The following is a 21,753-nucleotide window of genomic DNA, read 5'->3' as shown; positions in this document are numbered from 1 at the left end:
TCATTTTACCGACCTCGGAAGGATGGAAGATTGAATCAACCTTGAGCCGGTCAGGATCAAACAGTTGGCAGAATTGGTCTGCAAGAATAGGTCTGCATTCTAATCATTGCACTACCACAGCTCTTTTTCTGAAACTATTCTTGTGTGTGTTTCCTCTTACTAGGCCGGAAGCTACAGATGATGTAGAATGTTAAGTGGCGTGCTTAGCCATACATACATCTCATCAGAGTTGACATAATTACTCCAGTTGCCAAATGGCTATTGACAGTTCAGGATCCAGGCAGATCCACTTTTTCTCTGAGATTTTTAGAGATCTTGCTAGCTATGCTGCTTTTCAAAGATGATTGGCATTTTGGGATTACTCTAGAATAAGTTGTTCCTTGGCCTCTGGAATGCTGTTACATATGAATACTTGCTTTTTACCTCCACTTTTCTAATATGGGTTTTCTATTAAATGTAATCATTTTCTATATGCTTCCATTGTTATAGTTTTTAAAAAATTTCTAAGCACATACAGTGTATTATTTTCAGATGTTTTTAAATATTAGAATATGATACTCAAAAAAAGTATGAACAAACCCCCCCAAAAGGGCATCTTTCTACATTCGATTAACACAATTTGGAAACTGAAGTGAACTTTGATCTGATTACAAAAGGAAAAATGCCATCAAGCAAATTTTTCTTCCTATCATAAATACTGGGAAGAGAGCTCGCGAGTCTCATTTAGGCACAACAGCTATATAGTTCAAGGTCTTCTGTGTGATTCTGACTCTGCTAAAGTGACAGCTTTTCAAGAATATGACTGATTAGTCTTTTGAAGAATTTCATAAGGCCTATGCTCCTATCTGTTCCTTCAGGATCGAGTCATTTATCAAGATTATGGTGGGGTGACTCATAGGCTTTCCATCTAATACACTTACTTAATATTGATGACAAGTTCTCCCTACTTCCTCATTGCTTTGACTTCTGAATCTAGGTATTATTAACTGGGGAACAGATGCATCAATAATGTCAGCCTGCTTGTTCCTCCAATCCATATTTGGACAATTGCAATCAACACATCTGTCAAGTATGAAAGACATGATCCTAGATACCTTATAATGAAAATGTTCACATTCTCAGGAAGGCTGGAGTTTCCTAAATGGATTCTCTTACTCAAGAACCCGTATTACTCAGTTGGCAATATGTGCTTTTGTACTATGGTGACTGATCCATGGAAACATTGGCTGTCCAACACAAGGATTAGGATGATATTACACAGATGTCAAGAGCTCCAGTTGGAAGTGCAGTAAGACTAGTGACTTACCAGGGAAGGTGAATACCCTGGCTTTATAACTTCTTATAAACATAATAGTTATGTATTGTTATCTTGAAGAATAAAACTTTTGGATTGGCCAGGATTTGCATAAACATAGTACCACCAATCTGACTAGTAACTAGTGGTGATGGTACATTGTAAGAATGCTTATGGTTTTAATGGTTTCAGTATAACTTTAGCATATATTTAGCACTGATGATGATTACCTAGTTTGATGAGGAAAATCTGCAAGAAAACAAGCAAGCTGAGACAGCACCAAGGTCTCCACAGGTCAATCCTGAACTATAAATATTCTCTTCTATCAGTTTAGCATATATGGACTGTAAAAATCCAGATGATTATTAGATGGCAGCTAAGAAACACACACAAAAAAACAACCCACCAAACCAGGTTTCCTGCCATCTAATAGTTGTCAACAATTCTACAGCCCCAACATAGTGCTTGTTTTATCTTGTTTCTTAAGAAACTAGAATTCTACTGGGCAAGTGTAGCAATTATAATATTCCACCGCTTATTTTCCAAGTGATCTTGATGTTTTGACTTATGTAAAAATAAGGGTAGGGCATCAATTGCATGGTTATGGCTATCCTCTTAGCTTTTTGGACCCACCCACCCCCTGTAAATGGTTGAAACTGACTACCTGGATGACATGCTACTGGCAGGTAGAAATATGTCAGGGGGGCAACTGGGTTAGCCATGTCATGCTAACACGGCCACTGTATGATATTCATTCTTTCTATAAGCCTCTTTGTAATTTTCCATTCTTCTTTTTAGCAATATGCTGCTCTTCCAGTTTCTATGCATAAAAGGTATAGAATAGTTTCCTGTCACTTTGGGTGAACAGTTTTCCAGGGGAGTCCCTAAGTGGGATAAAATTGTTGGATTCAGTCCTTTGTGACTAGACTGGCTAAAAAAGAAAGGAAGAGAAAAGGATGGAGCAAGAAGAGAAAGAGGAGATATCTGAAGCAGATGCAATTGTCATGCAGGTCAATTCTCCAATATACTATTTTTTGGGGGAAAGTGAGTTCTTAAAGAGAGATATACATTTTCCTGACATGTTTCAAAGAAAAGGTTTTTGTTTAGGGGAAAAAAAGGATTTCTGGCCTCTATTTACACTTTTATAACACCATCCCTCAGTGGGTATTGTGATTAAACTTGGATCCATTGGATTGTGAGGTGGGTTACAAAACTTGAAATGGCACTACAAGAGTGGTTGCAAAGTTTACAGCTATGGGGCTAGTCCTGAAAAAATCTAATTATTCCCCAAAAAGCTAAATGTTAAAGTTGAAGAGCTGTGAAGGGAAAGTATTAATGGTTTACTTTGAAGAAAAGAAATATTTAAGAGTGGATTTTTCTCTTCTTTGCATGAAACCCCAACATTTTATAGTTATTAATCAATAGACCTTACCAGAGGAAAAATGGGATGTCTTTGAACTGCAGATCGAAACATATAACTCCTGCATTGAATAAGGAAAGAAAATAAAATTATTTTAGCATTTCGGTTCTTTTGAAACAACAGTGGTTTTAGTAAAAATTGGGGACTTTAATTTTATCTACATCTCAATGAATGCAAAGCTTCTTCTTTTTCAGTGTACAGAGCATAGACTCCTATGCCTCTGCGTACCATCCAGGATATGCAAAAAAAACCATTGAATGGCCTGTACCAACCTCACTCTCAATTCAGTCTTCTTCAAAATCTTTTTTCTGGAAGGTCTGCTTTGCCCTCTTAATAGTCATCTCCCAAAAGGCTAAAGGCGAGAGCTGCTATATTGTAAACGTTTGAGTCTTGAGCCAACTTAAGATCCATGTTCAAAACATCTTCTGCTGCTAAACTTGGGCAGGGGCAATTATGTAAGATATGGATTGTGTCTATGTTTATATGCAAGTGTCTTCTGTGAAACATTTTGTTCAGGAGACCTGAATGGCTTTTAAACTGAATTGATTTAATGTGTATTTATTGTTTTATTTCTAGTTGTTTTAATAGTATTCTACTTGTTTTAATTACTAGCTTTTATTCATTGGTTTTATTTTGAAGGACCCACTGCTAGGAACCACTCAAAAGTGGTTACTCAAAAGTAAAATTAAAGTTACTTTAATATCATCATACCAGCGTATTTCAAGGCTATTGCGTTATAGTTCTTTTCTCACCATCCAACTGAAGTCAAATGGAGGGAAGAAATGACTAAGACCTTCCTAACACTGAGACTCGAAGGAAGATTCAAACCTACAGTCCCAGAAATTAAGTTTAACTGATTCTTACAAGCTACATAGATACAGTATAATTTCATAAAATTATATACAATTGACATATGTGCATGCCATTATTTTTAAAAACACATGCATTACATTTCATTCCTTGATCTTTCATCCACAAAAGAGCCTGGCCCTGATAATATGCCAAAAGAGTTGGAAATCCAATGCACAGCATTGCAGCAGGAGTGTCACTGATTATTCTAGGACCAACCTTTCCTCCTTCTAGTGCAGGGGTCTCCAACCTTAGCAACTTTAAGATTTGTGGACTTCAACTCCCAGAATTCCTCAGCCAGCTTTGCTGAGGAATTCTGGGACGTGAAATCCACAAGTCTTAAAGTTGCCACATTGGAGGGGGAATACCTGTGAAGTCAGGAAAGGCAGAAAGACCCAGCAGAAAAGGGGAAAGGAAGATATTACAAAAGAGAGGGATGTAAACTGGAATGAGAAAAGATATGGGGAAAAGAGGGGGAAGAGAAGCAGTAAGAAACAGGTGCATGAAATAAAGAAATACGGAAATAGTAAAATGTTGAAAAGAAATTGTTTTTTCACAGATAATGGTTGATGAATTAAAAAGGTGATTCTGCAGGATGACAAGGGGTAATAAGAATATTTCTGCAATTAAAAATATTTAGAAAATAGGGTAATATAGATACTGATAACTCTTATTAAAAATCAAGGGGGGGAAATATGCTGCGGAATCCCAATGAAAAGATGTAATGATTATTATTGTAACTTCTTAAAAATAATGGTTTATTGGGAATCAAGATGAGGGAATAAAGGTGTATTTTAATCATTGAGGTGTCACACTCAAAACAGTAAAAGGGGGGGAACCTTTATTTATTTATTTATTTTAGTGTTAAAATTTGTATTAATCTACAATTTATAAAAAGAATGTGTAATGGAAAGGGAATATGACAGACTAAAGAACCAACTAAATTAATAAGTTAATATAGACTATTAAAAGCAAAGAGAGACATTGGTAACTTTATTATTATTATTATTATTATTATTATTATTCAAACACATATTGTTTATCTTTATTTTTAAAATAAATATTATATTTGAAATAATTGAAATGAAACAAAAAGATGTTTCGATTGAGATTAATGAAAGAGGCTAGAATTAATGTGTTTGTTTCTCTCCTTACTGAAAATTTGGAAAGGAAAAGGTAATAATAGAATTAAGTATGCATATATGAATGTATAATTGCTGTCATATTTGTATGTAAAGGCGATGACCCGGAAATATGTTGTCCACTAAAAAGAGATTTTTGTTTTTAATGTGAAAAACTGAATAAAATTTGTTAAAAAAAAAAAGTTGCCAAGGTTGGAGATGCCTGTTCCAGTGAGTCTACAATCCACTTCTATTTCAAACATGTCCTTGAACATCTGTATTTTCCCTAACTATTTCTATACCGATGCAGTGTGTTTGTCCAACTAATCACAGTAAGGTGAACAGAGTAAGACAAGGATAAACAACCAATTGTGTGTAAGATGTTTGGATAACACTTTCCATAATTCAACCACTAAGCCTCTCTGGATGGATTTATGAGAATTACAGTCTCAAAAATATGAACTTGCCCTGTAACTAACCAGCCTGGCAAGATGAATAGTTGCTTTGACTACTTCTTTTTCGTCTTGTCACTTCTTTAAGATCTTCACCTCCTGCTGACATTTTTTCATCAACCTCAGAGAAAATGGAAGGCATTTCCCCAGTAAGAAAGGATCTTGAAAAAATCTAATTTTTAATGGAAAATGAGCAAGAATCTATTTTGGCCTCTGGCCACAATGCTCTGGCTTCAGGCAAGGGCTATGCTACTGCTTGGAAATGCAGCCAAATTCAAGAAATATTAAGATTTTACACGCCAAAATAATCTGTTTCAAAAGAAAACGAGATTACAAAGTATACTTACTTAGTAGGAAAAGTAGGGACTGGACGAGGGAAAAGATCATACTGTCCAGGATCAGTGTTTATATTCTGTGGGGAATCAAAAATACAGTGTACAAATGTAAGAATCTAGGCTTTGTTTTGAAGCCTAATTTATTGATCAACTTTTCCAAGAGATCAAGTTTGCCGTGTCCTTCCTTGTCTTGGCATGGATGAAATAAACTAATGGACTGTTGTACTCGGTTGCAGATGTGAAGTCCCTTTTCCCTTTATCTTTAAACACCTTTGCAAATAGAAAACTAAGAAGCCGCCCTAAGGATAGATTTTCCCCTCCTCTAAGGTCTTAATTTTCTATTTGCAAATAGGTTTTACTTACACATCTTTAGGTAATGTTTACTTACTTTTAGTTACTACCCTGCTGAGGACAGTGAAGTTGTATTCACCATATGCAATCAGAGATGCTACAATTCATCCTACCATCTGGATATTTTACATTTCTTTTTTTTTTGATGTCTTGAAATGATAAGATGCCGCGACATTCTTCATTACTTTGATTCTTCAAGTGTTGACTAGGAAAGAACAAACTTGCTATGTGGAATCTTATTAGGTATTTGATAAACTGCATGGGTTGTTACTTTGCTTCCAGGTGTGATTCAAGGGGATGATCTTTTCCTACAAAGCCATATACAGCCCAGGGTCTGTCTCCCATAGCATCTGTCAAGTCATTCCTACAGGGCTGGGATGCTCTGGACTCCTTCAATTAAACAAAATAATCTATCATGACCCCTGAAGCATATCTTCCCAGTAGTAGTGCTTACCCTCTGAAACTAGGGTCCCCCACCACTCCAGATCCAGATGGTCCTCATTCTGCCATTGTTTACAACAGGGGTCTCCAACCTTGGCAACTTTAAGTTGAAGTCCACAAGTCTTAAAGTTGCCAAGGTTGGAGACCCCTGGTTTAGAAGAGCCAATGGGATCTGGTTCTTCAACCAGACCTTTGGTGAGAGAGAGGAAGAAACTTCTTTCTCCACCCTTGTCTCTTTTTATCTTTTATGTTTCACTGATTTTACTAGAATTCCTATAATTGTTTAATTGAATTCTAAAGTCCCAGAGCAATTTTGCTTCTTTATTTTCTATTACGTTGCCTATTTTGTGGTCCCACCAGTTCCTGCTTGAAGCAAATTGTATTCCTTGCAGATATTCCAATGCTCCATAGTTGTTGCTTTCTCAGGTCATTATTTATAGTCCGTCTGTAGGATCTTCTTGCAGCAGCTAATGAAGCGATCCATTATTTCTTCAGCTTCTTTGCAGGGATGCATTTGCTGTCTGTTGCTGTCTTCTCAAATGTGACTTTGTGGGCATTTGTTCATAAGACCTGGTCTTTGCAACCAGAATTAGACTTTCTGTCCTTTTCTGAACTTTTCTGCTCTGAGTCAGTTTCAGGTCTTGCTGTTACCTGCTCTGCCTGCTAGTTTTCATGTATTGCTCATGTAATGCTTTGTACGCCTCTTTTCTGTTTTTGATTTGGTCTTTCTGATCGGCCAGTTCTGTCTCTCCAGTATTCAGTAAGCCTTCATGGCATACTATTTTCTTCACTGCCCTTCAAATGTTCTTCCAATGCACTTTTTTTTCCCCTTCAACTGTCTGTTGTACTTGCAACATTCCACAATAACCTTCTTTTTCTTGATAAATAGAGTTTGTCAGCATCACTGCATGGATGAAGGACATGATTCATTGTCGTTATATTTCTGTTCTCCCTGTCCAGGGCTTTCAGTTTTGCTTGAGTCCAATCCAGTATTCCAGCTGTGTATTTAATGCCTGGAATTGTTCAGGAGTCAATTGCCTTGATGGTATTTCCTTCACTGAGTTTGGATTTTAAGATCTTATTCCCTCTCATAATGTATTCACTTCTAATCTTCTTTTTGACTTCAGTATGCTTGTCAGCTTGAAAGATGCCCAGGTATTTGTAGTGATTATCTTCATCCAAACTCTTGATATTATTTCCATAGGGCATCTTGATTCCTTCAGTTTTCACTATTTTCCTCTGTTGATAGTGAGGGTGGCACAGCTGCCTCATCAGAATTCCATTGCAATAATTTGGCAGTATATATGTTGATGAGCAGCAATTCTATTTCAGATGGTGTTTTTCCACACAGCTTCAGATCATCCATGTAAATGAGGTAGTACAGCCTGGCAGATATTTTTCATGTTTGTAGCCTGATTTATTCAGTATCATTGACGGAGAAATCAGTGCCATGATAAGCAGTAGTGATGAGAGTGAGTTTCCTTGAAAGATGCATCTTCTGATTCTTTCTTTCATCTGTTCTAGCTTGCTTGCATCTGATCTTAGCATACTGATCTTATTTTCCAGCCTGATCTTCCATTTTTGTGGTGCACCGTTTGCCTTTTTTTTTTCTTGTTTGTTGATTTTGCAGCCCAAATTGTCAGTTGCAACTGCAGCTATATTATATAATAGTTGATTTGGTTCTTGTAGTGAGTAGTTGGCTCATATTACAGTATTGGCATCATTTAAAATTTGTGCTAGCTGCTTCTTTGTAATGAATTTCAAGGTGGACAGCCTTATTTGGTTGTGTGTGTGCTATTCAAGACACTCAATTATTCTTTGTTCCAGTTCCTCTTGCCTTTTAGTTAGAAGATCTTGGAAGATGAGAGGGTACCTGGTTTGGGAGTGAAAACAATTCAATAGCTATGTTGGCCCCTCTTACAGCCAACTTTGCCTGGTTTCCCTTTACCATTTAGCTACTTCTGACAAGGCTTTGATTTCTCTGCCCTGGATAGACCTTTGTAGTTCTTCCAATTCTACTTCTGTTAGTACCTCAGTTTGTATTATAAATAGACGTTGATCCAGTAGCTTTTGTTTTGTTTTTTCTGGTTCCTTCTCATTTCTTGATCAATGACTGAGCTGCTATCGGTTTCTGTAGATTATGTCTCATCATATTTTTTATGGAAAAGACAATCTTTGTCTGGCCTTCTGATGAGAAGACTATGGTTGAACTTCTGGCATAGCTCTCATTCTCCTTAGAGCACACAAGCCCCACAACCATCTCAAGGTAATGCCTCAGTGGACATTATTATTATTATTATTTGTTTATCAGATTCTCACCAGATTTTTAGTTTGGACTATTATGGTTATTTATTTATTTTAAGGTGATGGTGGTAACCTATTTTGAGATTCTCCATTCCATTTCTAACTCTCTTTAGTTTTCCATTCCCTGCTCCTTGTTTGTTGGCCATTAAACCCACCTGGAAGAATTTGCCATTTGGATATAAGACAGGATCAGGATATTAATGGTAGGTCTTGAAAAGGCACATTTTGGCTAAGTGCCTTTTCTTTTAAAACAGCAATTATTGTTACAGAGTCCCATTCCTAACTTCATTTTACCTTATCTCCACTGACTGGATAGTTGCTTTGCCTTGAAGTACTCTTAAAGGAATAAGTAGCCGGTCTTTTCTCTGCCAGTTCCACAAATGAAGGAGGATAGTACATGAAAGTATTTGGCAAGGTCAAATCAGGTAGCTGCTCATAGATGGACGCTCTCTTTCTCCCTTCACTTTTAAAATTATAGGTTGCTTTCACTGGGTTCAACTGAGCTTCTTCAAGGAAATCTCGTACAGGATAAGACCCTGGGATTGGGGTTGGCTAGTAGGAAGAAACAAAGCATGTATAACATGTTTTGCATATCTGAAAATATAAACGTGGATTTCAGCAGAGTCTTCAAGCAGATCGTGATGTATCATTATTTTTTTGCTGAAGTTGATCAGCAACTTTAGGATATATGAATTTTAACTCCCAAAATTCCTCAGCTCATCTTGCTGAGATTGTGAAACACTGAGCTAGACTGACCATTCTTGATACCCCAGGGAAATTAACATAACCTACAGTGTAGGTAATGGTCCTCTTGAAAGAAGTAATAGCAAATCTTCTGAAGGGCAGTTTAGTTGGGGACATATTTTATTTATGGGCTAATAATTCATTTGGATAGCCCAGCACTTCTTATTTCATTTAATTTCCTTAATAATTCAAGAGTCCAGTGTCTAAATGTTCATGTTAAAAATTCAGGCATCCTACAGTATCTGTGGCTCAATTCAAATATATGGCTTAGAAGACAAGGAAAATATTTTTATTCAGTTGTTTTCAGAAAGAACAGATCAACCGTTGCCCAGGTCAACAAGGAATCAACAATAACAGAACAGAGGCTAGCAGATCAATGTTGATTTATAATGTAAAATAAAGGATTCACAGAGGTAAAATTGGAGGAATGGCAAAGGTCTATCCAGGGCAAAAAATAAAAAAAAATAAAAACCTTGAGGGAAGTAGCTCAGACTGTAGACAGAAACTGGGGGAAGCTTTGCGCTAACATTCATTAATTCTTTTTTATTGCTGGGCCACAGGCTGTAAACTGAACAATCCCTGGTCAATGTAGACATCTCAGTGAAAACTGTTCTGCAAAGGGTGGGATGGAGAGAGGCCAGTCCTTTATTTTCAATTATTCATAAAAGTATATAGATTATAAGAGGAGCCCTACTAGTGCATCTCAAGGACTAATTAGTACAACATTCTATGCTCACAGATCTACCGTGTTTCTCCAACAATACAGCCCCCCCACATAGGAAGACCCGGCATGTTTTCTAGGTATAAAATGAAATTAAGCCTCTCCTCCCAAATTTAGGCCTAGTTTAAAACATGCAAAATGGGGGGGGGGGGAAGGCGGGGGGGAACTTGCCATTAGGAGTGCCCCGCGGGCAGCTACGCCTCACAATCAGCCGCTCCTAACACCATGGTGGAGCATGGAGGGCTCCCTTACCCCTCCCTTACCTGGGTCAGCAGGCAGGCGGCATCGGCGTGGATGTCAGCAGCGTTTCAGATGCTTCTCAGGCCTCTGTAGCTTCCACGGTTCCCACCGGTGTTAGCGCCTCTCTCGCCAGCGCCTTCTCCAACAACATCTGAGTCGCTCCCACTTTTCCCCTGTCCCCGTAACAACAGGAAAAAAATGATTTTGAGGTACCTGGGAGTGCCATGCGCTGTGCTTTGGTTTAATCCCGAGTGGCTGGGTGGGCGTGAGAAGAGCCGAGTGAGTCTCTCTGCTGCTGCTACCCTTGGTGCTCCAGCCTCAGGCTCTGCAAGTTTGCAAAAGTCCCAGTGCACAGCCCATTCCTGCATTCCAAGCACCCAGGCTGAGCTGCAGCTGTCCCTCTCTCGCCAGCGCCATCTCCAACAACAGCGGCAGCAGCGGAGGGAACCGTGGAAGCGTTTTAGCCACTTCTCAGGTGGGGGAGCCACCCCCATAACTTCCACGGTTCCTGCCACTGCTGCCACTGTTATTGGAGACGGCGCTGGTGAGAGAGGGACAGCTGCAGCTCGGCCTGGGCACTTGGAATGCAGGAACGGGCTGCACACTGGGAATTTGGCCAACTTGCAGAGCCTGAAGCTGGAGCACCAAGAGTAGCAGCAGCAGAGACTCTCGCTCGGCTCTTCTCACGCCCACCCAGCCACTCAGGATTAAACCAAAACACAGCGCACGGCACTCCCAGGTACCTCAAAATCTTTTTTTTCCTGTTGTTACGAGGATGGGGGAAAGGCGGGGGCGACTCAGACGCTGTTGTTGGAGACAGCTCTGGTGCACTGGGGGGAGGGAATTAATTCACCCCCAAAAAGACATCCTAGCCATTTTTCGGGCTAAAAAAAAATAAGGCCCGGCCTTATTTTGTGAGAAACACGGTAGATATTTCTGGGAATATGACTGCAATAGCTTTTATGAGTATAATAGCATTTTCAATAGGCTAAGAATAATTCTCAATTGACTTGTCTTAATCTCATGCCTTCCATATATATATAAGGCTACAATTATCAAAATTGTGAGGGAGCTCCCGTTACTTGTTCCAGCTTCTGCCAATCTAGCAGTTCAAAAGAATGTAAAAAATGCAAGTAGAAAAATAGGGACCACTTTGGTGGGAAGGTAACAGCGTTCCATGCACCTTTGGCATTTAGTCATACCAGCCACATGACCACGGAGAAGTCTTTGGACAGCGCTGGCTCTTCGGCTTTGTAACGGAGATGAGCACCGCCTCCTAGAGCCGGAAACAACTCCACATATGTGCGAGGGGAACCTTTACCTTTACCTATCAAAATTCCAAACTAACTAGTTTTGGAAATTGTAGGATGTCAGGTTGGGGAAGGCTGTTCTAAAATATCACACGATATCCCTAATTTCTACTCTATTCAAGAATGAGAATGCAAACCTATTAAATAATTTCACTTGTCTTAATTGCACTAGTTTCCAAATTGGAACGTAATTCAGTACCATGCAATATTTTGGTAGCTATACAAATTTGGTAAGTAAATAATCTTTATGCTTGTAAATTAAGAACACAAGAATAAATAGATATATTACACACCTTTAGTGATTCTCTCCACCATGTATCTCTTCTTTGATATGGTATTTTATCATGTTCTACTACCTAGGGGCAAAAGAATCAGGATTGTTAAAGAATGACTTAAAGCGTAAGCACCTTAATATTTTTTCAGGAAAAAATTAAAATGGTTTCATATTTAAAATAGCAGTAGTTTAGCACCTAACCAAACAGGGCTGATTACTGAAGCAAGGTGACAATCTGATCAGAACTTAAATGGAAGTCAATTGGGAAGTCAAAGGCTTTAGGGCTAAATTAAGAACTTGAAAAACAGCCTGAAGAAGAAATTGGCAGAATGTTTCCGTGCTGCTGCCAAGAAAATTTTAACAATGTCTCCAGGAAGTCACTAGGAATCTCACTTGATGAAATGTTTAGTTTTACTATACATTTAAATCTGACAAGAGAAAATATAATAAGAGCTACAATTGCAATAAGATACCCGTAGAACATTTATTGTAGAATGTTTGCTTGATCTACTGCCCGCGATGCTGCCAACCATGTTCTCCCTCTGGGTTTTTTTAGCAGATTATTGCATCGAATCAGCAATAGTTGTCTATGACATCACAATCCATGTGCTAAGGATTTGAGTATTCTTACTTGGAAGAAGATACAAGCATCTGGGAACAAAACGTCGCTTCAGATGAAGAACTGATACAAGATTTTAAGAATGGGTTTCTGCTTTCAAATTGAAGAATGTGTATTTGTGTAAGGACCTGCCTCAGCTATCTTCTCAGGAAAGTATGTCTCTTGAAACAACTGGTATTTCAAAAGGAACTTTTACTGAGAAAAGTGATTGCAGAGAAGTCAGGCAGAGTCTGAAGATCCCTAAGTGAAACCTTAAGTTAATTTCCCCTGTTCAACCCCCACCCAGTGTCCCATGTCCACCAGTAGCCAATACGACGCCGCAAAGGTGTTATGAAAACTCCGAGGTGGGATGGTGATAGTGGGTCCTCCTCAGGACGCTGCAACCTTAGGTAACAGGCTGGAATCAGCTGGGAAGGAGTCCATCCTGATGGCTCAGTCCCCCTCCCTAATTCCCATGTGGTTACAGCAAAAGGGAAAGCATTCAAAGCATCCAACCCCAATAAGCACCCCCCTCCCCTTCAGAAAGGCAGTGTTCTGGCAGGGATCTGACAATTTGTAAACTCCATAACAGGAGTTTGTGCTGGGTTTGTTTCCATAAACCTGTGAAAATGTCAATCAGAAGCAAAAGATGGATTTTAAAAATGCTGTTCATTAGGACAAGCAAATTATTTCTCCCTCAATGACTTTCTAAAATGGGACAAATAGAATATATTTTAAAACTCTGTTCTGCCTACTCCTAAGGAATCCAGTTCTTTTTTTTTTTTTAGCAAGGTGGTTGGTTGGCTTGCAAGTTCTTCTTTTCACATAACTTGGTATTAAGTTATGTAGATGAATAGACACTGATGCCACAGCATGGTTAGTCCAATCAGTGATTAGCCCATTCCCACATGCATCCCTTTCTGGCAGCATGTTGACACACTAAGGAGATTAGAATTGTCAATTGGAAAACGCGAAGGTCTCACTTTTTCTCCAAAAGGTGTCCTTCCTCAGAAATGATTGAGGTTTTATGACATCTCTAAACATTTCCCATTTACCAGAAACAGGGCAGTGAGTGAAACTTGAGCTAGGGCTGTAAAAAAGCAGCTGTCCATGGAATGGCAGCAGAGGGGGTTTTTGGAGGCGTGTATCTCTTTGCCACCACCTTCTGATTGTTGGAGCTCAGTCAGCACTGGTTTTAGGAACTGCAGCAAATTGATATTTTAGAGGTACGTTATGTGCTATCAGGACTGACAATGATTTTGATAATAGGGCAGTTTGCTTTCTCAAGCACTATTTACCCCAGGGAGAGAAATATTGTAAAACTATGTAGACAGATGAAAGATTTGGATGAATCTTATTGGGTCTGATAACAAACTTTTAAAAAAGAAAATAACGACAATGGGAGATTTCACTCAGCCAAGAGTCAGAGATTCCCAAAATGTTATCCTCTCTTGGCATCGTCATTTGTTAGAAGCTCAAAGAAGGAACAAAGGGAGTCTGCTATACCACACATAAACCTTACCAACAGGAAGGAATTACTTGAAGAAGTGAAGGTGACCAGAAATGAGAGATATGGTTCTTGTTATCCTTGAGCTTGTGCTATCAAAGATAGAGAAAATATTTGCATACTAGATTTCAGAAAAGTGGATTTTGGTGAAGTCATCCAATGGCTTGACATTCTGAAGGGGAAAACTTTCTGTAAAGGGTGAGGAATTCTGAAAAATGGGTATTGAAGGTCTAATTGCAAACAGTGGAAATTAAAATGGGAGAGATCTAAAGACACCAGTGTAGATAAACACAGGGTTTGCAAAATGCTGAAAAGAAAAAAAAGAAAATAGCAGGGATGTATAACCAAAGAAGGAAACAAGAAGTTGGCAGAAACTAAAGCACAGAATGAGTTGAGCCTTAACATACCATTACATAATCATGCAAATACCCCAATTATATGCTTGTGTCAGAACATTTGACACATGTATGTAAATTTCAGCATTTGAGTGATTATGTAATTATACAGGGCATCATTCCCTTGGCCCAACCTTTCAGATGTAATTGAATGTGGGAATGACCTTGGGAGACAGGAGGGAGAGCTTTTCTTCTGGAGAATAAAAGATGGGAGAAACCCAAGATTCTGTTTAATGTTACTTTAGTATAAAGATAGTTCTAGTACTCTCCTAGTTGTGCTTCTGGTCTGTATTACTTTGCAAAGCTTATAGATGTCTATGGTAGCTGGGGCTTGTCACAAATAAGTCACACTAACCATATCTTATTTTTTGACAGAGTTACCAGGAAAACACAATGGACAGAGTATTTAAACCTCTGCAAAACATTTGAGTTAGTCTCTGTCTCTCTTAACTATAGCAAGAGGGCAATAGGAAATCAGTTCTGAAGCCATTGCAAGAAAACTTCATGGTCTTGTCTATGTACCAACCAGGAATCAAGATTAACTCTGAGATACAAAAAGAAGAGAGCATTAAATGATATAATTGTATTGGCTTAAATGACTGCACCCAGAGCATGCTCATAAATAGCTCCACATCACTTCAAAAGTTGTATCAAATGACAAAATCCTGGGACCTTTTGTTGTTTAACATTTCTATTGATGACCTGGATGAAGAGACTGATGAGATAATTACCAAAATGGCAAGATAAAATTCATAAAGATCTAGACAAACTTATGCAATGAGCCAAAATGAATATAATATTTAACAGGAAAAAAATATAAAGTTCTACATCAAAGGCAGTAGGGAGGAAAGGCACAAGTACATAGGAGAGACCTGGCAAAAAAACTTGGCAAAACAATCTAGGTACTATAATTAGATAAATTGAATTGGATGAACAGCAATGAGCATCAAGTCCACATCATAATGGTCTCATTTGGTTCTGTCTTGGAATAGTGTTTAGAATAGCATTTCTACTTCACGGCACTGCAGTTCTCAACAGTAGCGGGGAGAACCCTAGAGTTTAGAAGACAATACCAAGATAGTAAGGGGACCGGAAACCAAGTCCTATGAAGAACAGATAGAGGAACTAGAATTATTGGCCTGAAGAAAAGACTGAGAAGAGATGCAATGGCAATCTTCAGGTGTCCAGAGGTCTATGAAAAGAAGGCAGAATCAGACAGGACCAGAGCCAGTGGAGAGCTGAAACAACAGGGAAGTAGATTTCATGTTAAATATTAGAATAACTTTCCTGGTGGTAATTGCTGTCCAATCAATGGAATAGTTTAGCAACTACAAATAGTCATTTGTCCAAAATGCTTTAGGTGGTCCTGCACTGAGCAGGGAATTTCACTGGATGATTTAAGTTCTTTCCAATTCTTGATTCTATTAGTAGATATATGATGTCTATGCTAGGTGTTCCCAAGCAGAGGTGGTATTCAGCAGGTTCTGACCAGTTCTGGAGAACCAGTAGCGAAAATTTTGAGTATTTCAGAGAACTGGGAAATATCACCTCTGACTGGCCCCACCCCCATCTATTCTCTTCCTCCCGAGTCCCAGCTGATCAGTTGGGTCTTCTTTTGTTGCCCTGCAGAGGAGAATGGTGTGGAAAGCAGGTTAGTGGAGTGGGAAGGGAATGGGATTTTGCAGTAACCTTCCCCCAGGAGTGAGAGGGAATGGAGATTTTACAGTATCCTTCCCCTGCCATGCCCACCAGGCCACTCCCACCAAGCCACTCCCACTGAACCGGTAGTAAAAAAAAAACACCACTGTTCCCAAGGTATTACTATATGGAATTAAACTATATGGAGTTAGCTTAACCCTTTTTGTGGCTGGACATGCTGGAGTTACATTTCATTACTGGGAAAAGGGAAATTAAAATGATTGGAGCATTTCACCTATTTTGGTACCTCCCCTGTTAATTCAGTTAAGTGAATTGCAAGATCATAGTCGTAGTCACACATCAGTTTTACACCCAGAGAGAATTATGTATTCTAGGTTAAAAAAAAAAAGATAACATACCACATTTGAATGATCCCTTGCATTATTGATTTTGTATTAGCATCCATCTTCCCTTGCCAACAGTCTCTCGTTTACATGGAGAGTTTACTAGCTGATGCTAATACCCCTTTCCACATCCAAAGACTGATAAAATGGAACAAGGGAAGAGTGACCCCACAAATGTACAATGAATTAAGGGCTCTGAATTTTTAGTTATCAAACTATGTATTACCAAATAAAAAACACTCATATGCCAAAAGACTCAGTATTCAGTATTTTCCACTTCTGGTCCTCTGTAAATCTTTTTAACAGGCAGGAAGGTTATGTTACATTGAAACTAGATTTTAAAAAAATAATAATAGGAAAACCTCTTTGGAATCATGTCAGGATCACAGATGATATTAGAAGCAACAGCACTGAAGGTTGTACTAAAGTTTAGATAAATGGCAAATTGCGACTTATTTGGAATAAAATCTGTTTTTTGTTTAAAAGCAAATGAGACAGGGATTGCTGGAGACATAGTATTATCAAACACTTGAAATCACTGATTCACCATAAATTTGTGTGAATCATATCTTGTATATCAAAACAGAATATTTTTTAAGTGAAATTTGAAGATCCATTCATGGAAGATACATAGAAGACATTTTTTTAATGCAACTTGTGTTTTATTCTTCTAACATTCAAGGACCCGGGGCAGATGCTTGGATCTGGCCCGCGGGCCCACCCTGGAAACAGACGGACTGGCCTGCGGTACCTCTGTCAGCAAAAAGGGAGCTGGGAGGGCAGCGTTTTTGCTGGCAAAGGACTGCAGGAGGCCGTCACAGCCTAAGAGACCCCGGGAAGCCTGTTGTGGCCAAAATCAGAGCTTCGATGAGTGACATCGAGCTGGCCACGCCCCCCTCCCGGCCCCACGAGGTCAAATGCAACTCTAATGCGGTCTTCAGTGAAATCAAGTTTGGCACCCCTGTTCTAATGGAACAAAGGTCCCCAGTGCTTATCGTGAGACTGCTGATGTCTGTTGATTCCCTGTCCCTTTTGCTTCATCCTACAACTTTGGAAAACCTTCTAAAAACAAAAATATGTAAATCAAAAGATGTACATTGTTGCTCAGAAAAGAGCAAAGATGAACAGGATAGTAGGGAAAGGAGCAAGTAATACTGTGAGTTGACGCTTCCTAAATGGTTACATTTTCCGTGAGTACGTATTTTACTTACGTGCCCATTTGTTCTTAAAATTTTATTTCAATACCCTTAGCCGTTTTCACCTGGTAAGATAAAGGCTCATCTCTATTCCAAACATGGTTCCAAAGGCATTCTTACAAAATGTAAATACTAGGATCAAATAATATTTTAATTTACCTTCCTGTCCATTAAAAAAAGTTTAGATAGGGATAGAAAGTACTGCACCGTCTTTTGGCTTACCTGTGCTTTGTACTTAGCAATAGATCAGCGTGTCAAACTTTCGGCCCACGAACCATGTGCTACACCCGCCCGGTTTAGCGAAGGGGGGAAAAGTCCCAATATGACAACGCGAGCAATAGATAGTATAACTATTTTTCTGAGACATATAACAAATTTAGAAGAAACCATGGCCCATTGATCCAGAAAATTTTAGCGAAATTTCTTTTGGAACACAGCCCAAATCAAAACAAAAAAGCATCACTCACACTCAGCCTTTCCACAGAAGTTGCAGCTGTGGGTCCTCCCTTTTGGCTTGGGAAGCGGCCACCAATCATTTTTACTTCTTGATCTTAGTGTATTGTGGTCTAGAAGCAGATTTTTGTTATGTCCTGCTCCCAACCTGTGGCATGACTAACAAAATTGATGTGCTGGTCCATCTTTTAAAGAAAGGGGTACACAAGTGCCCTTGACTCATTTTCAAGGTGTTAGCAATATCACAATCACAACTGTGATGCAATGAATTAACTTCCAATCAGTGGGGGCAGCTTTAATGAAAAACCCCTGTCAGTTTGTCTTCATTACACAACTTTGCATCAAGAATACAGAATTTGTTTGGCTCTCACCCTCCTCACTTTCTTCAAGAGCCTGAAGATGTGGTTCTATCAGTAGGCCTGAGGTCCCCAATGGAGGAATATCACACTGGCCATCTCCCCACTCCTGTATATTCTGCTTCCTTCCTTTGCAGCATTTATAACTTGTATTTTATTCCAATTTTAATGCAATTTTCACACACACACACACACAGAGAGAGATTCATTTTAATGTTGTAAACCACCCAATCACCTTGTGGTGAGATGGACAACAAATTAATATAATTTAAAAATTTTAAATTTAATAAATACATGTTTACATTTCTCATTTAATTACACCGATTCCAATATTAGACAATGAGACATACGTATGCAAGAGGTAGTTAGGCAGTTGTGTAAAAATGCTGTAAATTAATAATGCTTTCAGAAATAAGTGTTAATAGCATAAATTAACAAAATGGAAAGTAAATGAACAGAAGAGAAATCCAAATCTAATCAAAATTTGGTGTGACCACCTTTTACCTTCAAAATAGCTTCAATTCTTCTGGGTACATTTGCAGTTTTTGAAGGAACTCAGCAAAGTTCCCTCAAGGTTGTTCCAAACATCTTGGAGAACCACAGCTCTTCCATGTTGCCTCAAATCCTTCGGTCTCTTCATGTAATCCCACAGTCTCACTGACATTGAGTTCAGGTCTCTGTGGGGCCAAACTATCACTTCCAGAATTTGTTCTTTACGCTGTAGTTCTTAATGACATTGGCTCTATATTGTCCTGTTGCAGAATTTGGTGCCAATCATACGCCTCCTTAATAGATGACATGGTGGATAATTATCTCCCTGCATTTCTCAGCATTGACAACACCATTGATCCTGACTAAATCAAAAAATTAGAATATTGTGCAAAAGTTCATTTATTTCAGTAATGCAACTTAAAAGGTGAAACTAATATATGAGATAGACTCATTACATGCAAAGCAAGATAGTTCAAGCCATGATTTGTCATAATTGTGATGATTATGGCTTACAGCTCATGAAAACCCCAAATCCACAATCTCAGAAAATTAGAACATTACATGCAATTAATAAAACAAGGATTGTACATAGAACAATATCGGACCTCTGGAAAGCATAAGCATGCATATGTACTCAGTACTTGGTTTGGGTCCCTTTTGCAGCAATTACTGCCTCAATGCGGTGTAGCATGGAAGCTATCAGCCTGTGGCATTGCTGAGGTGTTATGGAAGACCAGGATGCTTCAGTAGCGGCCTTCAGCTCTTCTGCATTGTTCGGTCCCATGTCTCTCATCTTTCTCTTGGCAATGCCCCATAGATTCTCTATGGGGTTCAGGTCAGGCGTCTTTGCTGGCCAATCAAGCATAGTAATCCCAGTCACTGAACCAGGTTTTGGTGCTTTTGGCAGTTTGGGCAGGTGCCAAGTCCTGCTGGAAAATGAAGTCAGCATCCCCATAAAGCTTGTCTGCGGAAGGAAGCATGAAGTGCTCCAAAATCGTAGACCCTGGACTTAATGAAGCACAGTGGACCAACAGCAGCAGATGACATGGCTCCCCAAATCAACAGACTGTGGCAACTTCACATTGGACTTCAAGCATCTTGCAGTGTGTGCCTCTCCATTCTTCCTCCAGACTCTGGGTCCTTGGTTTCCAAATGAGATTGAAAAGTTGCTCTCATCAGAAAAAAGGACTTTGGACCACTGAGCAACAGACCAGTTCTGTTTTTCTTTAGCCCAGGTAAGGCGCTTCTGACGTTGTTTGTTCAGGAGCAACTTGACAAGAGGAATACGACATTTGAAGCCCATGTCCAGAATCCGTCTGTGTGTGGTGGCTCTTGATGCACTGACTCCAGCCTCAGTCCACTCCTTGTGAAAGTCCCCAACACTTTTGAATGGCCTTTTCCTGACAATCCTCTCCAGGCTGCGGTCATCCCTGCTGCTTGTGCACCTTTTTCTTCCACACTTTTCCCTTCCACATAACTTTCTATTAATGTGCTTTGATACAGCACTTTGGGAACATCCAACTTCTTTTGCAATTACCCTTTGCGGCTTTCCCTCCTAATGGAGGCTGTCAATGATGGTTTTCTGCACAACTGTCAGGTCAGCAATCTTTCCCATGATTGTGATTCCTACTGAACCAGACTGAGACCATTTAAACGCTCAGGAACCCTTTGCAGGTGTTACAGCTTAATTAGCTGATTAGAGTGGGACACTTTGAGCCTAGAATATTGAACCTTTTCACAATGTTCTAATTTTCTGAGATTGTAGATTTCAGGTTTTCATGAGCTGTAAGCCATAATCATCTCAATTATGACACATCACAGCTTGAACTATCTTGCTTTGCATGTAATGAGTCTATCTCATATATTACGTTCACCTTTTAAGTTGCATTACTGAAATAAAAGAACTTTTGCACAATATTCTAATTTTTTGAGTTTCACCTGTATAACTCCATTTGCAGAAATGCAGCCTCAAACTTGCAAGGAACCTCCACCATGCTTCATTGTTGCCTGCGGAGACTCATTATTGTACCGCTCTTTAGCAAACTGCCTCCTGCTACGGCCACATCTTTCATATTTTGACTCGCCCAGAGCATGTTGCCATTCTTCTGCACTCAAGCTCCTGTTTTCCTTGAGTCATTTAGTCTCATTTCTACTTTGGAGGTATGGCTTTTTGGGCACAAAATTCTTCCATGAAGACCACTTCTGGCCATTCTTCTGTACCTGGATCCCACTGATTCCTGCAGCTCTATGCTGATGGCACTGCTGAACATCTTCTGATGTCCAAGGGAAGCCTGATGTATCTTTCATCTGCTACATTTTCTTGGTTGACCACTGTGTACTGTCTACAATCAAGGTTGTCCGATTCTTTGTGCTTCTTCAAAAGACCTTGAACAGCACATCTTAAAATGTGTCTGCTTTGCAATCTTTGCCTGACAGATACTTTGTTGATGCAGTATAATTACCATGTGTCTTGTTTCAGTGCTGTTTTGCTATGGTGTACGACCTGTGACACAAAATGTCTTCCACAACCTCAGTAGCAGAATTTGGCTGTTCCTTGCCCAGTTTTAAGCCTCCTACACTACTGTTTCAGTTTCAGTTAATGACTGTGTTTCAACCTACATATGGAATTTATGATCATTAGCACCTGCTTGGTTTAACTGGTTAATTTGCTAAATCCTCCAAAATCCCTGGCATTGTGTACAAGGGTTAAGAACTGATGCTGGTTTGAACCAAAAGATAGTCACCCAATATTGATTTAATTTAGATTTTTGCTCACTTTGCATTTTATAAATTGATCAAAACAAACCATATATATTTTAAAAACATTCTTATTTACAGCATTTTTGCACAACTGCCTA

The 21,753-nt window shown here is 39.2% G+C and overlaps 1 protein-coding gene across 1 annotated transcript in view; it reads right to left on the bottom strand.

The window, feature by feature from the left end:
* The window catches only part of STPG4 (sperm-tail PG-rich repeat containing 4), a 34,065-nt gene extending 12,863 nt beyond the window's left edge, over window positions 1–21,202 (bottom strand). Inside the window, exons 1-6 of the mRNA XM_087922968.1 lie at window positions 21,116–21,202; window positions 13,510–13,656; window positions 11,876–11,938; window positions 8,862–9,119; window positions 5,484–5,548; window positions 2,727–2,775 (exon numbers count right to left, since the gene is read on the bottom strand). Of these exons, the coding sequence (XP_087779094.1) occupies window positions 2,727–2,775; window positions 5,484–5,548; window positions 8,862–9,119; window positions 11,876–11,938; window positions 13,510–13,656; window positions 21,116–21,202 (669 nt within the window). The remainder of the gene's footprint in view (window positions 1–2,726; window positions 2,776–5,483; window positions 5,549–8,861; window positions 9,120–11,875; window positions 11,939–13,509; window positions 13,657–21,115) is intronic.
* Between the last annotated feature and the right edge of the window lie 551 nt (window positions 21,203–21,753).

This window comes from Pseudonaja textilis, chromosome 1 (genome assembly GCF_049901715.1).
Source record: "Pseudonaja textilis isolate UNSWEBS1 chromosome 1, rPseTex1.2, whole genome shotgun sequence".
NCBI classification, from domain to species: Eukaryota; Metazoa; Chordata; class Lepidosauria; order Squamata; family Elapidae; genus Pseudonaja; species Pseudonaja textilis.
Note: the sequence above shows the minus strand (reverse complement) of the source record. Positions and strands in the feature narration are given on the sequence as shown.